Source organism: Sylvia atricapilla, chromosome 1, assembly GCF_009819655.1.
Source record: "Sylvia atricapilla isolate bSylAtr1 chromosome 1, bSylAtr1.pri, whole genome shotgun sequence".
In the NCBI taxonomy this organism is placed as follows: domain Eukaryota; kingdom Metazoa; phylum Chordata; class Aves; order Passeriformes; family Sylviidae; genus Sylvia; species Sylvia atricapilla.
Window position 1 is genome coordinate 82664027 of NC_089140.1, and position 16993 is coordinate 82681019.

The window sequence follows — 16993 nt, forward strand, 5'->3', positions numbered from 1 at the left end:
TTTGAAGATGTGTGTTCTCCCAGTCAGGAAAGAATAGCGTTACTTAGGCACTTCAGTTGAGTGTATAAAGTCAGCTGGGATGAATGTGAGTCTTCACTTTTTATGTTTCAGATCCTCTGGAGTGAGTACATGTCTCTGTCTTCTCCACTTCACCTTGAGAGGGCAAAGTCTGTCCACAAAGGCTACCTTCCCCTTTATCTTATCAGTGACTTTGTGATTTTTTTGCCACTTCTGATGTTTCTTTAACAGCATCTTTTCATCTTTTCTCTTATGGAAACCAGACATCTAAAGCATACTCATAAGTATGCACTGCATTCATATAAATAAGGCAGTTATTTCTCAATTTGCTGCACTGCCTCTGTAGATAACTTCTTTCAGATCACAGTCAGCAAATCAGTGCAGAAGTATCCTGCTGGAAGTGTCATCATATTTCTTCTTATTGAGATTGTACTGGTACTATCATTACTATAGAGATAGTCATAGATCAGCCATTCTGGAATAAAGGCTGTATGAGTGCCTCTTTCAAGTTCCCTAAAGCAAGGTCATAAGAAGAATATTTGGCAGCCATGTTCACAGCAATTATTTTTTAAAAATCATTGTAACTTTAAAAGGCACACATTCTCTATATTAAGAATATTTCATACTATCAGCAGGTAAGTGTTTCATGGCAGTTCTTTGATGTGTGTCCATCAGTGACATCCACATGGGAAAATATTTGCACTTGAGATCAATATTGCTGAGACTTTCTCCATAAACTGTGTAGCTCAAGTTGCACAAAGATTTTTTATTTAAAGCAGGACTAAAATCCCTTTAACTCCTACCTTATTTGTTGATTTGGTCTCCAAATTTTCCATGCTAACTGTTCAGGTAACTATTGATTTTTTAAAAAACTTTAGAACCCTTTATTAAGAAAAAATAGCCATGAGCTTGATTAAAGGGTTTAATTAAAATGATGCAGTTTTCTGATTTTTTTTTCCTGACTGCCTGATACATTTTCTTGGCTGAAAAGAACAAAACCACTGTAGAGAGTACAATCTTAAAGTGTCACATGCACACAGCTGTTAAAGCTTGCAGAAAAGTAATTTCCATGTTGTCTTTGAAAATCTTTTGATGAGTGCTGAGGGGAAGTCAAAGACTGTTCCTCTACTCCCGTTATTTTGTTGCTTAGTCTAGCTTCCAAACACCTCTCCAATACATGCCAATATGATCCTCTGTCATAAAACCCAGGCTATCACATACCTAACAATTAAAGTAGTTGTTAGAAGGTTAAAGACCATTGTGGATTCTGTGCAATTAAAGTTCCAAACTTTCTTGAAGACAATTTCCTGGTATGCTACCATGTCCTCTGTGGAGTATTCCTGCTTTCAGGAATTCACTTTCTTCTCCACCTGTGAACATCCTGAAAAGCCTCCAGGACTTGGAAGAGTATTGAATCATTGCTTCCTTCTCATTTTCCTTCTCTCTCTATGATTTAATATCCCTATCATTCTCATTGGCATACAGAGGAAAATACTGTTTCTCTTGAAGTGGTAGACCACAAGGGTTAGTAAATCTTCGCCTCTATTGGGAAATATGTACCTGGAGGGATGGATGTTTTCTTTAACAGCCACCTCCACTGATATAATCACCAGTCTTTTCCTAGTGTTTCAGTTTTTTCATGCAATTAGCACTGTCTATTATATTTGTTCCATTACCATCTCACAGTAAAAGACCCATCATCTCTTACATTTTGTTTAAAAAACCCCAACAACTTCCATAAATACAAGGAAAGCATAAACAAAACTGATTTTGTTGCATCTGATTTAATTACCAATACCCTAAAAATCTGTATTTTTGGATGGTGTTTTTGTGCTATGTGTGTGAATGAATCAGATTAGTAATATACACATTCATATTAACAGGGAAAAAATGGTACTAAAATAAATTAATGGGGTGATAGAACAATTTTTTTTAAAAAACAAGCTGTAAAATCTAACAAAGAAACCACTATGTTTTACAACTAATTTATAAGCAGCTGTTGACATCCTTAAGTCTGTTTTCAATTTGTTTCTAGAAATAAAATTGAACAAATATTTTAGAACCAACAAGTGCCCTGATCTGGCTTTGAAGATTGAAAGGAGAGAAATCTAACCACTATATGAATACTTAAACCAAAGAAAACTTTCATACAGCTTTTATTTATAAAAGAATAAATCCAGCAGTGTAAGAAATAGAAGCATATTTTGATATTACATGTGATTCTATTAGTACATCTCAAGAATTTTTTTCCTCTTCTGAATGTAGGCACATACACTAAAATGATATTCTTTCTTCTCTTCTTGTTGAATTCTATCTTGATGGCAGTCCTCAAAGTTGTTTCATTTGTTTATTCTTTAGTACCATTACAGCCTCTAGAGTTCAGATTATGATCACCTTTTTGATGGATATGCTATGAAGGTTTAATGGGTCTTCCATGAGGCCCTGTTAAATTTGCTTCTTCACTGTGGTGGGAGGTTCAAGGATTCAGCTCTTTCTCTCTGGCTACACTTTCAGCCCTTGGCAGATGTGATCATAATCTTGGACCGAGTACAGCTTTGTCAGATGTCAGGACAAAATTCTGTTATGAAGTGTATGGGTGAACTCCAGGAAGATGCTAATGTGAAACATAAATGCTTCATAACGATATAAAAAGTGATGCTGCTTCTAACATGTGAGACTTGTTTCATTTTTCCAGCCCTTCTGCAAGCCTATTAAAAAAATCTCATCCAAAAATGTCTTCTCACTAAAAATGTCATTTTTTGGGTTTCTGCTCCCAGCTGCTGAACCTTGACTATATTTATGTAAGTTTAAGCTGATTTAAAGTACCTGCAGATGCTTATCAGCAGAATAGTAAGGGTAAAATTTATTTAGAACGTTTTTTTTATTGTAGGTGGAAAATTTATAAACAATATAAAGAAATTTATTAGGTAGAAGAACAAACTGAAGGCCAATTTTCAAAAAGTTAGCATCTTAGTTCTAGATGTAGTTTGTCTGAGATTGATGTGTTAACAGTTGTGCCCATTAAAGCCTAATTTCAGACAACTCCTGCCAATGGAGTCAATTACTCTAAATTGTGAATGGATTACATTTAAACACTCTCTTCAGTATTTGCCATTATACTTAATGCTTTTTTTGAAAATTCACAGAAGCATTTTCATGTGAGATACAGCTGGCCAATTCTCTGGGAACAACGTTTTGAATATTATCCTTCATTCTAGGGCCATCTGGACAGACTTCTCATATCAGAAAAACCCATACCAATTTGTCAGGTGCTGGACATCAAGTCTTTGCTCAAATTTTATCAGCAAGCTATCTGATTAAATTACCCAACAATTAATTCATTTGCTATAGCTAGGTTAGAATGGAAAATGTGTTCGCAGAATATTTACATTTTATCTTTTTTTAAAAGGTTAATTGAGGATATTTTATTGCTTTCCTCAAGCCCTACACATGTAGATTTTTTAAATGAAAAAGAAAGGATTGAAATTAAAGTTTTCATTAATATTTCAGCCTTTGGTGGACACAGTGTTATTAATTGACATAGAAGCAATAAGTTTCTTACATGCTGTAAAATAAAAAAAATTATATAATTTTCATTCTTCTTGAACAAAACAAGCTTTCCTCTTGTACATGAAAAATGCATTATGGAGTGGAAGTGTAATCATGTAATATAGCTTTGGTTTATCTTTCCAGTGGAGAGTTTGAAGAAAAGAGGTATTAAAACTTAAAAAACACACAGATTTGGAGTTCAGAATTATACAGTATCTTTTGACTCTCAGAAAACTTTTTGCAATATTTATTCAGCCCTACTGTGCATGAGCATTAGAATGCATTTCTTTTTGGTCATTTTATAGTATGTTTTCCACAGGATGCTGCATTTCATCTGTAAATAATTCATTAAATAAGCAACAACTAATTAAGATTTCATATTCTTCTCTTTCTCTAGTATGTGTTTTACTAGGAGTTTTTAAAACCTGTCCTTAAATACAGTATTATCTGCATTTATTGGATCAGCACAGCACTTCTGGGAAACTTGATTTCAAATAATTATTCCCATTTTATAGAGGAGTAACCAAAGATTGATGTCAAAGTTAGGAGGGTTTGGGTAGTCCATCTGAGCAGTTTATGACTAAATATTTTGCATTCGTTCAACATTGCATTCAAAACAAAACTGCTGTTAACTTCAGCTGTAGCTGTGGGTGTTCCAGAAGGCACTGCGAATTGCACCTGCCAACTGGAGTCCTTCATCTCCAGGTGAGCCCTTAACAAGAGAGGAAAGCAGTGAAGAAAGATGTGGTCTGAGTTACTACAGACCACACAGGTGTATGAGTGTGAAAGGGTAAGATTTGGATCCCCAGGGCATTTCAGAATAGTGAAGCACTTTCTTCCCTTTTTCTTCCCTTTTTCTTCCCTTTCCCTTCCCTTTCCCTTCCCTTTCCCTTCCCTTTCCCTTCCCTTTCCCTTCCCTTTCCCTTCCCTTTCCCTTCCCTTTCCCTTCCCTTTCCCTTCCCTTTCCCTTCCCTTTCCCTTCCCTTTCCCTTCCCTTTCCTTTCCCTTCCTTTCCCTTCCCTTCCCTTCCCTTTCCCTTCCCTTTCCCTTCCCTTTCCCTTCCCTTTCCCTTCCCTTTCCCTTCCCTTTCCCTTCCCTTTCCCTTCCCTTTCCCTTCCCTTTCCCTTCCCTTTCCCTTCCCTTTCCCTTCCCTTTCCCTTCCCTTTCCCTTCCCTTTCCCTTCCCTTTCCCTTCCCTTTCCCTTCCCTTTCCCTTCCCTTTCCCTTCCCTTTCCCTTCCCTTTCCCTTCCCTTTCCCTTCCCTTTCCCTTCCCTTTCCCTTCCCTTTCCCTTCCCTTTCCCTTCCCTTTCCCTTCCCTTTCCCTTCCCTTTCCCTTCCCTTTCCCTTCCCTTTCCCTTCCCTTTCCCTTCCCTTTCCCTTCCCTTTCCCTTCCCTTTCCCTTCCCTTTCCCTTCCCTTTCCCTTCCCTTTCCCTTCCCTTTCCCTTCCCTTTCCCTTCCCTTTCCCTTCCCTTTCCCTTCCCTTTCCTCATTAACCTGCTGTCTTATTTGCAACATTTTCTAGGCATTGCAGCAAATAAAGCCACTTGTCTAGGCAGGTACATCCAGTATATCTTTTAAGGCATTCGTGATAGGGATTTCATGACAAGGTGCTGTGTGATGATGCAACTGAAATTTATTACATAAAGCAAATAAAACTGTGGTTTAAATTTTAATTTTACATCTTTTCTACATTAAACACCTTTTAGCTTGAGATTTGACCTTGAGGCATTGATAAAGTCTTTTAATAAATGTTCTGGTGTGTAATACTGTGATTATTATGTTATTAAAAAACAATACATGGAAACCCAGTCATAGAAACACAATGATAAATGTTACTTACTCCTGCATTTTCACTGCTGATCATAGAAGGCGCTTTGAGGAAACAGTTTGGGTTCTTTATAGGTTGTACCATCAGCTTTACATATGAATATAGCACTGCTACTCCTGTTCCTCTGGGAATAAAATATATAAATATTACAAGGATAAACAAATCCCTGATATTTGCCAGTATGTGCAGATAAAGAAGCTTAAATATGGAGATTTTGTGTGTGCATGTATGTAAACAATTAACAAGATTTTTTTGAGGGTTTCACCACGTATTTGGAAATCACACCTAAGAATTTACAAGCACACAGAGAGCAAGGCAAAGCTGCACAAATCTGAGACTCATAATCTGCTCATAATCATAAGATGTACCCTGCACTGCTCATAATTGTTATGACGATTATATTATTGAATACAGAAATTAACTTTAAATGGTTTGTTATGAAAGCCTAAGTGTGTGTGAACAAATAGTGCTTGAACAATGCACCTGAATGAGTGTTAGTCATCATTTAAATAACTGTTTTCATGTTTCTATTGTTACCCTGGAAAAATCATGGTTACTTAAAAAGTGATGAAACAAACTCTATGAATACTACATAGAAGAGAGATTTTATAATTTATTTATGTCTGTTTGCATCTAATCAAGTTTATCAGTTCAGCAATGCTGAGGTTTGGAATAAATGCAGAAGGAAATCCCATTTTACAAGTGACAGGGCAATTGCAATTCTATTTAGCATTTTTTTTTTTAAATACCAGTATTTAAAAATGAATTACTATTTTTCCCTCCTTGGTATTGGCTGTGCTTGTTTTTTAATGGATGAAATAATTAAATACATTGTGTGATTTAAACTTAAACTGTGATGAATTTGTTTTAATAATTTTATTTCAATTTTCTTTTCTTTTTTTCTAATGTTTTTCAAAGTGTTTTGCTTTCAATGTTGTTCAGGACTTGTTCTGTTTGTAAATTGTATTTGTGACTGAGGCTGAGAGGAATGACCTGGATGTGTATCCCGTGCTTCAGCAATTATACTGGTGTAACTAAGTTATCTTGCCAAGATGAGGCCTATTTTAGCTTAAACGATTGCATGATTCTATTCACTTACGGAAAGTAGAACCATATCTGCCTGCAAATGAATATAAACAAAAGCAGAGGGATAAACAACACAGTAGAAGATTATTCCCTCTCTTTGATTTATGACATATATTCTAAAAGATGCAATTCCTTGCAGACATTAAATGGCAATGTTCTTTTTCCTATTTTTATTTTTTTATCCAATAATGTAATTTTGAAGCAATCCTTTGATCAAACAAGTGCATACACAAAGTATGCACATTATATTTCCATCAGTAAACTTTCTGAGCTATAATTTTTTGATGTATATATAGAGAGAGAGAGAAAGAGAGAGAGAGCACAACATTCTCCAGGAAATGTACTCTTTGATTAGTCGGAAAAAAAAGCATATAGATGATTAGATGCTTTTCTTATTCCTCAAAGTTTAGGAAATGGGGCCATGTTCTTCATTTCCTGAGGTTACATTCAGCAAATTTTACTGGGGGAGAGAAGAGTTGGTAAATAGGCTTTGGGAAGAGTGTAATCTGATGAGCTGTTTATTCTGGACCTGCTGTAACTTAATACAGTGGTTTCAAAGTTTCACTTGTAGACAAGCAAACTCTTAAAGCTTTTAAATGAAAACACAGATTTTTATTTTTTTTAAGCAAATAAAATCTGCTCATGGTATACTTTCCTTTTCACCCTTCTCATAAAACAGGTTTTCATGAGTCAAGCTTAAGAAAACCCATTGGGTTAAATCTTTTAGGGAATCCTTGCGACCAAATGCAGGCTCAGATATGTTTCAACAAAAATTCTTGTCCCCATTCAAATCTCTGAAACAGGACTCCCAATGAATGGGTGTTCCTTCTGGAACATTGAGAAGCTACTCTGCCCCAGGTGGCATCTCCTCTCCTTGATATTCATGAGAACGTTCAACCTTTCAGCCACTAAATCCATTTCCATTACCATTGCAAGGTTAAAAGAGGATCAGGAAAGCATCCACGGGACTTCCTCATCAGTATAGATTTGGTTACACTTTCTTTCAGTGCGTGACTGTCACTTGTGTAGACACATCTCTACAAAAATAGTTTATATAAATCAACTTCACTGTTGGCAGTGTGGCTGTGGGGCTGCAAAACTTCTGGGAACTGAGGAACTGGGTGATTTACCCAGGCTGACCTCCTCTTGGTGACATTTATACCAAAAGGAACCTGAGGTCAGATTCAGCACCTGCTATCACAGTATTGTGTCTCTGAAAATGGTCAAGAGGGAAAAGTACAGGAACAAGATAAGCACAGGAAGTTACTTTATCACATTATTCAACTACCTTCAGCAGTTTCTTTTTTAGAGGCTTCTTAAGTTAGAAGTGATTTTAGGAGATCCCCACCACGAGTTTTTCTGGTCTCTTATTCAACTCACGTCAAGTTCTGACATCTAGCACGTCCCATGTCATTGAGTTGTACAGTTTCTCTACACAGTGTAAGGAAGATTACTACATCTTACTGACTTGGCATTTCTTTTCCCATAACTTAATTCTAGATCCCCTGCTCTTGCATGAGAAATGTATGAGTGGAGAATTATTTCTTGTTTTCATTGCTTAGTCATTATTTTGGGCTCCCTGAAAATACTTTTTGACCATTTTTTTGTCATCTTTCTTTCATGATGAAAAGTTCTAGCCTATTTACTAATTCTTGGTATGGAAATATTTCAATTCCTTGCTACCTTTTTATGTTCCTTTTGCTATCTTGTTATCTGAATGCTCAGATACCTTGAGGACCTATGTAAATTCAAAGTGTGGAGTTCTTGTAGGTCTTGCTAAGCTCCTGCTTCTGCAGCTGATGCTGTTGTTAAATAGTCAAGTCAATTACTTTGCAGTCAAATTGGGAATTTATATTTTAGCTTCAGTCTCATGTCGGCATTTTAACAGAAAAAACACTCAATAAATTATACTCCCAGAACCACCAATGAGGTGAGTCAAATATGAACTAGTAGTTAAACTGAAGAAGAGGAAGTATAAAGAGAAGAAAAAGATTATATTTTGTCAGAATATGAGGTTTTGTGTGTTTGTTTATACAAAAATAGAAATGGAGGTATTGTTAAAGTAACATGGCAGTGCACAATATGTTCTCTGTTGAATAGCTTTGAAGAGTTGAAGATTCTTTCGCAGCAGATGGCTGCTGAATGAGTCTGCTGGCTCAGCTTAGGCCATTCTAACAATAATGTCTTCCTCTTTAGGTCTTGAACTATCAGGTGCTAAAGGTTTGATCCTAACAGTGCTAATCAAAACAGATTGTGGTTTTGTCTTTAATTCCACTTTGGGTTTTTGAATTAATTAGATTATCTGAATCAGCGAGGAAAACAGAGTGAACAAAATGGTCAACTCAGTTTCCATTGCCTCAGTGCACTGCTGAAAGCAGCTTGCTGATTATAGCAGGGGGAAATGTTTATTGCTGATCAGCTTACTCTGTGTGGGGAGCTCTTGTACTAAAATGAAGTATAAAACCATGGTATAGAAGCATCATAACTCGACTAGCCAAAAGAAGAAAATCTTTTAAAGCTTTTTATTGGTGCCATGCTGGTGTTTATGCCATTCACAATTTAGAACTAAACCAAAGTTGCACAGATTCCTCTGTCTTTGCTAATCAGAATTTTGATTCATTTTCTTTGGAAACTTCATTGCATACAGCAATTTCATTTTATGACACTGTTGAATGTCTCATAAAACCCAGCATTTTTCAAACTGTAATTCAGTGGTCATTGTATAGAAATGCCAAAAAAATAATCAGAATCAATGATCTCCTGTAAGATGTTGCCTCGGGTTAGCTGTCAACTAAATTGAATACTCTTGTTAACTATATCCATCTTTGTAACAACTCTTTTATCGTCACATGTATTTTTTTTTCAGAGATGATGCTATGCATTTAAAACATTTAATTAGACATCTATTTAAAGCTTAGTAAATCACTGCAAAGCAAATCTGCCAGACACTGCTTTGGATTCCACCTAATTCTGGATCTCCTTGATGAATCAGCACTGTTCGTCTGTTGGGCTACACTCTCCTGTCCAGACTCAATACAATTTATTTCGTGAAACATGCAGGACACTGCATCAGGATGTTTCTTACTCCATTTGAAGTAGTTCAGTGGTTTCATTTGACTACAGTAAAAAGTGAACAAACCAAAGGAATAAACTCAATCAAAGAAAAAACCCAACAACAAAAAACAACCCACAAAAACTCCACAAACCAACCAAAGGCTAAAAATCCCTACACTCATTTATATGTAATGGGGCTTTTCATTTTTATGCAGAAGCTGCCATTATTTTGTGCTACATAAAAAATTAAGATTTTTGTTTGAGATGCTTGGAAATTTCATTTTGAATTTATGTGAAATTCTTAATAGAATAAAATCTGCAGTCTATTTTATTTCATTGTGGAAACTTGCAATGCTCCTTAATTAATGCAGACTGTTCCTTTATAACAATAGAGTTTCTGACCCAACATACAATAAAAATTAAAGCCCTTACATTGCTATATACTTATTATAGATGAGGAATATGTGGTGTAAGTTTTATCTTTTGTGCAATCCACAGTGTTTCATGGGGAGTATTTCACTGGGAATTGCTCATGCTCTGGTTAAACTGGACATATATCTCAAAACAGTTCTTCCTATCTTTTTTATCTTTTGATTGATAATCTACAAACACTTTTTTAATGTATTGAAATAGGGAAACCTTGTAGAGTGTGCTGTGATGTATCCACAGCTTTGATGACATGAAAATGTCAGACCCAAGTAAGCCAGCTGCTGCCCTGAATCATGAGTTGTACACAGGAAAGACATGAGAGAGGAGGGTTTTGGCACAAGGGCAAATTACAGGGATAATCACTAGGAACCAAACCACTGGAATAAAGGATTTGGCAATGAGTAATTGCCAAACTGGAGAATGAAGACAAGGGAGTTATTCTGCAATGAAGGATGTGGGAGTGATGGTCACTGGAAAGATAGAGGAAGTGACAGATTTCTGAGGAGACATGGGCGGTGTTGCCCAAGCTCCCTGTCCCCCTTTCAGATCTTCCTTTCCATTGCTCACTGGCAACAGAGAACAGCAATGGCAGTGGAAAGCTCTTTTGATGTGGCTCCTGCTGGTGTTTTTCCTGAGCAATTAATCAAGAAGGAGAACCCAAAGGAAGGAGGACATGTAGCTGCAAATGAGAGAAAGGGTGCAGCACAGCCTGTTTTTGTCCCATGTCTCTGCTGAGTTCTGTCTGTGTACCCCAGTTTGGGGACTGGTGCAGCACATTGATGAAGAAATGTGCATAAGAACATGATTGTCATTTCAGTGTTCACTGGTTTATTGCAACTTTCCGAAATAATTATAAGCACTGAGTAAAGCTAATAAAAATATTGTGTTGGTTAGATTACCTGTACTTAAATTTTAACATTTGTATTCAGAAAGAGGAGTTCATTTCCTAAATTATTCTGAGAGAGATTGCACTGTCATAGAGACAAAGAAAATTTGTTAACTTTTCCATCGCCCTAAATATCCCTACACTTGCCTTTGCATATCTTTAAAACTCCAATGTACTCACACTGCTGAAATCTGCTTTTGAAGGTGCAGCTTTGCTTACAGATTTGAAAAATTGTGCTACAGGCCCATTGTTCTCAATACAAAAGTTGAAGGATTTTTTTTTTTTAATTTTTCTGTATATGTGATTGGTAATCTGCATACTTTAATACTGACCACTAAAGCAATATAGCAATTAAAGCATAGCTTACTTAACAAAAGTTCAGGTATATTGAGCAGTGAAACACACTAAGTAACTAAAATTAGGCATAGCATGTTTACTGTCTCTGTTACTATATTAATTTTAAAACTTCCTCATTGAAATTCTGTTGTTCAATAACATTACAGTAAAATCACAGTGATAATGCAGTATATATTCATATATGCGTGATATTTGATATAATCACAAGAGAAACCAATTGAACCAAATGTTCTCCTTTTCTTCATGTGGTCTGCGTGGATTTATGTTTCTGCATCTCATTCCCAGGTTTGGAGATGGTTATTCTGTCAAAGTTTGGCTTAGCAAAGAAATAAGTTATGGAAGAATGATTTTGGACTGTCTACAACTGCATTTTCCTGGAACACAGTTTAAGGTACAGATAAAACTCCTTGCTGTAATACATGGCAGGATTAATTTGGGACTGGTAAGAACAGTACGTACGTATTTGGATATTAACGTGCTTGGATATATTGATCTTCTTGGAAATCAATATCCCCTTTTATTTTTCTATTAAGCAATTCATAGAGATGGACTTGTGATGTTGGTTAAATAACTCCAAACAGGCATTTAGGCAGTGTAAATAAATTTTCTCTGACTGAAAATTTCTTTTTGTTTTTATTATTGATGAAGTTGAATTCAAATCTTTGTTCACCTGAAGTAGGACTACAGCGTAGTTACTAAGAGTATTTGCTTTGACTGCTTTCTGGTAAGGCCCAAAGTTCATGAGTCTCAGCCTCTACTGAGATTCTTTGATTTAATACTAAGCCTTATAAAAGACTTATAGCAATTATATTTCAATAAAAACTCTCAAGAGCTTTTACTTTAACTGTGTTTAGGAAAAGGATCATGGAAAACAATGTCCATCTTATATATGAACCTCTCTGTGTGTACAATTCTGTATTCGGCTCAGACAGTTGTGCATATGTATATGCTCAGCCTTCTCCCAGACTGCGTTGTAACAACGTGTCTGTTGGATTAAAATTGCCTTAAAGTTTTATATCCTTTATGAGATTAACAAACTGGCACCTCAGAATACACAAAAAAAAAATCTGTATTCTCAGTATTAACTGCTCTTTGTGCTATAAATGTAGACAAAATGTGTTACTTTTTAAAAACTCATATTTTCCATATTAATCTGCAACAAGAGGCTTTTGAAGTTAGACTCATTATAAGCAAGTATAGTTTCATCACAAAGTACATTCACTTAATTTTTTTTTTTAATTTGATTCTTTTCAGGGACAACATCTTAACCTGCTCGAGTACCATGTACCAAGAAGTCAGGGATGTTTAGCAGAGCTCTTCAGAGTCCTAGAGAATCACAAAGCTTGTCTCCAAATCAAACACTACTCCATTAGCCAAACGACATTAGAGCAGGTATTTTATAATTTTTCTTTCTTTTCTTCTCAACCCCCATACTTTCCCAAACCCCATGTCTTTTTTTCCTAAATGTGCTGCGTATTATAGTTATTGATGTAGTAGAATATTGTATCTTTTTCTGGGTTATCTGATTGTATGGAATACTCCAGCAATTCCAGGCCATCTCAGGTCACACAGTGATTCCATGTCCCATGCTGCTTTTATGCTGGAGGTGAGCATACTAAAAGCATCACAGCAAGCCATATACTTGCAGTGTGCACAAACATAATCTCTGCTTAGATGGCTCTAGAGGTGTGCAGGACGACAAGGTGGGGCTGTGAACCACCCCCTTCACAATCCAAAAGTTGGGATCCTGCCAATGTCCTTGAAAAGGCTGAACCAGTCTCTGTAAATTGTGGTAAACCTTAGCCTTCCAGAACATTTTCCTGTGAGAATTTTAAATGCGCAAACAGATGGAGAAGACCTGACTGCTAAAGACCATGAAATACTATTGTGAGAAAAAGAACACATTGATGGCAAGTATGGGATTTTTGGGTGATTGTGATGTGTTACAGCATCTTCATATGCAACTGCTTGTTATTCATTCTGCAAACTGAGATGCACATTTAGTCAAAATATTGATTTTCTATGATTGATGGTGTGAATTTGTTCCTTTTTCCCACGTGCAAATCATTATTGAAGTATTCTCCTCTGTGCTGGTCTACTAACTACTTGTAAATGATCTATTCACTGAGTGACTGCATATAAGATAATTTCAACCTGTTTCTTCAGGCATTGTTCACTCAGGTTTACTTCCTCTCCATTTTTCATGATGATGCATCACCTCAGTCACCTACCACTGTTTTCTCTCCCTGAGTGAGTGTCAGTTTTAAACAAGAAAATAGTTCTTGTTAATAGAAAATAGAACAATCACAGTTATAATGCACCCCAAGTTTTTTTGCATAGGGACAGGATCATTTGAATAAAGAAGAGCCATTTTTCCCTCTGCATGAGTTGCTGTGAAATAGTTGTGTGATTCAAATTGAAACAACTTTATGTAGTGAGATCAGTGCTTAAAATAAACCAAACCAATTCAAGGAGGTACATTAGTTGTTGAATCAGAAGTGTGCTTCACCTTGAAATATTTGCACCCTCATCTGTAATATTTATTGGCAGAAACAACAGGCTTAGATTCTTTAGATATGTCATTCAAAGATGATTAAAACCATTGTTTCACATTTACTTATGCATAAAATGTATTTTGTATATCTTCATAACTCACTTTACTGTAATTTTTACCATTTATCAACCCCTGTCTTATCTGGAAGGGGAAGAAGGATTATTTCTAGAGTTTATAAAACATATATTTAGAGGGGTTCCCTCAACATGAGTTATTAACTATTTTTTCAAAAAAGCTAAGGAAAGCAGCTAAGAAATACCATCACCTATATCCCAAAAGTCTGAATTTAGGTGCTTTTATTTTGAAAATCCTACTTATTATCATGTCTTACAGGTATTCATTAATTTTGCAACGCAGCAACGAGGAGTCTCACATTCTTCACAAGGATCTCCTGCTGTTCATCCCGATGGTCTCCCAGTCTAGGCTCAGAACAGGATACTGCTTCAACATAATTTGTGTGTATGTGTGTGTTTGCATATATGTACACACAAGCTACATGCAATAAATAACTTTTCAACTGTGAATAATTTGTGTATGAGAAACAAGCAGTAGAAACAGAGGTGAATTTTCATCTGTAGGCCTGCAGGAATGGCATCAGTTCTTGGTTAAGCAAGAAACTGATTATATGTGAAACAAAAAACTGCCTAAAAGTAATGTTTTCTTAATTTAACTGGAATTTTAAAATACAAATGGCCTAATTATAACAGAGGGAAAAAAGGCTAATCTGAAATGTCAGTGCATAGTAGATTTTTTTTGTGATGGCTCTGCGTTCATCTGACTGTAGTACTTTCTTGCATGCACACTTAATCTCTAATTTTTACATTATAAAGAAAGAAAAAACAATTAAGTGGTAGCAATAGCTATCACCCAGTGTTTTTATTTTATCGTACAAATTGAGAGCCTTTCGATTTCCTTGTTAATTCAGTTCTGTGTTGTGACAAGCTAAATTAACCTTTTTATTTTATAAAAGATGCACTGTATTCCATAAGGCTTTATGTTAAAGAGGTTATTAGTGTAACAGCCTAGTCTGCTTCCCAGTTATCTCAAGTAAATTTAAAAAGTTTTCATAAATCATACTTGACAATGAGCTTTCCCCTAAGCCTGCGGGCTGCTGCTGGAAGTATTCTCAAGTACCTTTTTAATGACCTAGTTTGTTTTTCTCATCTTTCTGTTTCCTTTTTCTTCAAAGAGAATGTCAAAATGCTGTTTAACAGGAATGTTAAAGGAAAATGAGATAAATATTCAGATTGTGATCAATAAACTTTTCAATAAATATATCATAATGCTAGATATTTCAGACAAGGCCATGATCTTCAGCCTATACTTGTGCAAAATATGTTAACAGTTAATAAATAAAAACTCCTTGTATACTGTGCTTGAAGAAAAAAGTATGATTTTTTTTTTTTTTTGTAGTAAGTGGCTGCCTCATCCAAAACAAGTCTTTGAAGCTCCTATGAAATTAGCTCATGCCACTTTTATTGGACTACACTGTCAAATAGCTGTAACTGTAGAACCAATGACTTGGAAGTTGATTGCTGCAATATGATTTGGGTGGGCAGTGGTGAGGGAGTTCACTTTGAGATAGAAGAATTTGATTTTAGGTGGCCAATATTGCAGAGCTGCTGCTATAATTCCCTACTGTACAATGATGAAATATTTAAAAAAATATATATTTGTGTTCTAAGCTTTGCAAGCTGACTCAGAAGACTGTTTATTGAAGCTTGATTTGTTCACATTGCTTTGGCCCGTTATGCTTTTTTAAAATCAGGAATTCAGGTTGCCTAGTTCAAAAAAGATGAAATTAAGTCCCTTAATAAATAAATGAAACCCTAAAGATTTACATGCTTTGTCTGCATGTACATTTGGGTCAGAGTGGGTGAGCTTATGAAAGTGCTTAATCATTAGAATGGATTGGTATAATATCAGAACTCTGCCAAGCCACTTAAGACCCAAAGCACCTTGGAACCATTAAACCCCAACAGCAATCACCCTGGTAGAAATGCCATAGCACAATGGGATGTCTGTCTGTATTTGATGTGAAAACAGTTATCTTCAATTTCTTCATGAGACTGGCAGTGGAAGGTTTCTAAGGTCCCCAATTAGAACAAAAAAGCAGTCAATTTTACAAAGCAGAGGGTGAGAGAAGTAGTGAACATGAAAGAAAAAAAAAGCACATGCAGAAAATTTGGGCAGAAATGGAAAATATGCCATCATTGAAGTAGCCAGCTTAATTTCAGCACCTCATAATGGAAGAAACTGACTGTTCAAGGAACAGCCAAGGATCTCTGAGTCACTTTGAAACCACTCAAGAGAAGACCATTTCTGTTGTGCTTAACTGAAAAAAAAGTAGAAGGGAAGCAGTCATATGCACAGGGCTTTGGGCTTTTTTCTTGTATTTTCGTTGGTATATCTAGACTGTAGATCACTGATAGTATGACTGATTGATTTCCTTTGGTTGTCTTTTTTTATTTTTAATTAACTTATATCCTTCTCTCTCAGCCACCACAAGTCCTTAAAAGGTTGATGAAATGTACTGAAGGAAATTCAGGGATCTGAGAAAGGAGATGGTTCCAGTCCCTGCAGTGTAAGGCAGTTGAGCCGAAAGATATGATTTGTATGAAATTGTCAAAAGAGTGTTTATTCCTGTTGAGGAAGGGTGTCAGGTAGTTGGATTAATAAAACAATCCTGCAGTTTGCTCTGACCAAGGCAAGCATAAAAACATACAAGACTCACTGTGGTGAGACTGAAAAATGGTAGCCTAGCTGAATGCTCAGATAGGGGAGCTTCTTCTTGGCTGTGTAGCACTAATTAAATGCCACTTTTTTTCTGATTAAAATATGAAAGATTGTATTAGTTTAGTAGATGAATACAGTAAATAAGGTTTGCTTCAGACTGATGGTTGAGTAAATTCAGTTAACAGTGGTTTTCTTTTTTTCAATTACTTCATATGCATCTCAGGAGACCCAATTTAATTCAGGGAAGTAGCAAACAATGTCTGTCCCCCAATCCTTTATGGGTAAAGAAGGTCAAAATCTAATTGAGTGCCAATGTACCAGGTTCAGTCTCAGAGGATATTTTCCCTTTCTTTAACCTGTCGCATTCCTAACATATGCAAGTTTCAACAAAAGTATTTTGAAGATTTTTGTTGCATTCCTTTATTTATTTATCAAAATAAATCACCAAGTAGGAGTCTGGAGAGAAAAGGTCAATTATACATTAATGATGAAAGA

At 35.9% G+C, this 16993-nt stretch overlaps 1 protein-coding gene across 1 annotated transcript in view; it reads left to right on the top strand.

Annotated features, from left to right (window-relative positions):
- Positions 1-15630, top strand: part of ABCA13 (ATP binding cassette subfamily A member 13) — a 173374-nt gene extending 157744 nt beyond the window's left edge. The window contains exons 54-56 of the mRNA XM_066326804.1: positions 11494-11599; positions 12463-12600; positions 14096-15630. Coding sequence (XP_066182901.1) covers positions 11494-11599; positions 12463-12600; positions 14096-14185 — 334 coding nt within the window. The 3' untranslated portion in view covers positions 14186-15630. The remainder of the gene's footprint in view (positions 1-11493; positions 11600-12462; positions 12601-14095) is intronic.
- Positions 15631-16993: the final 1363 nt, after the last annotated feature.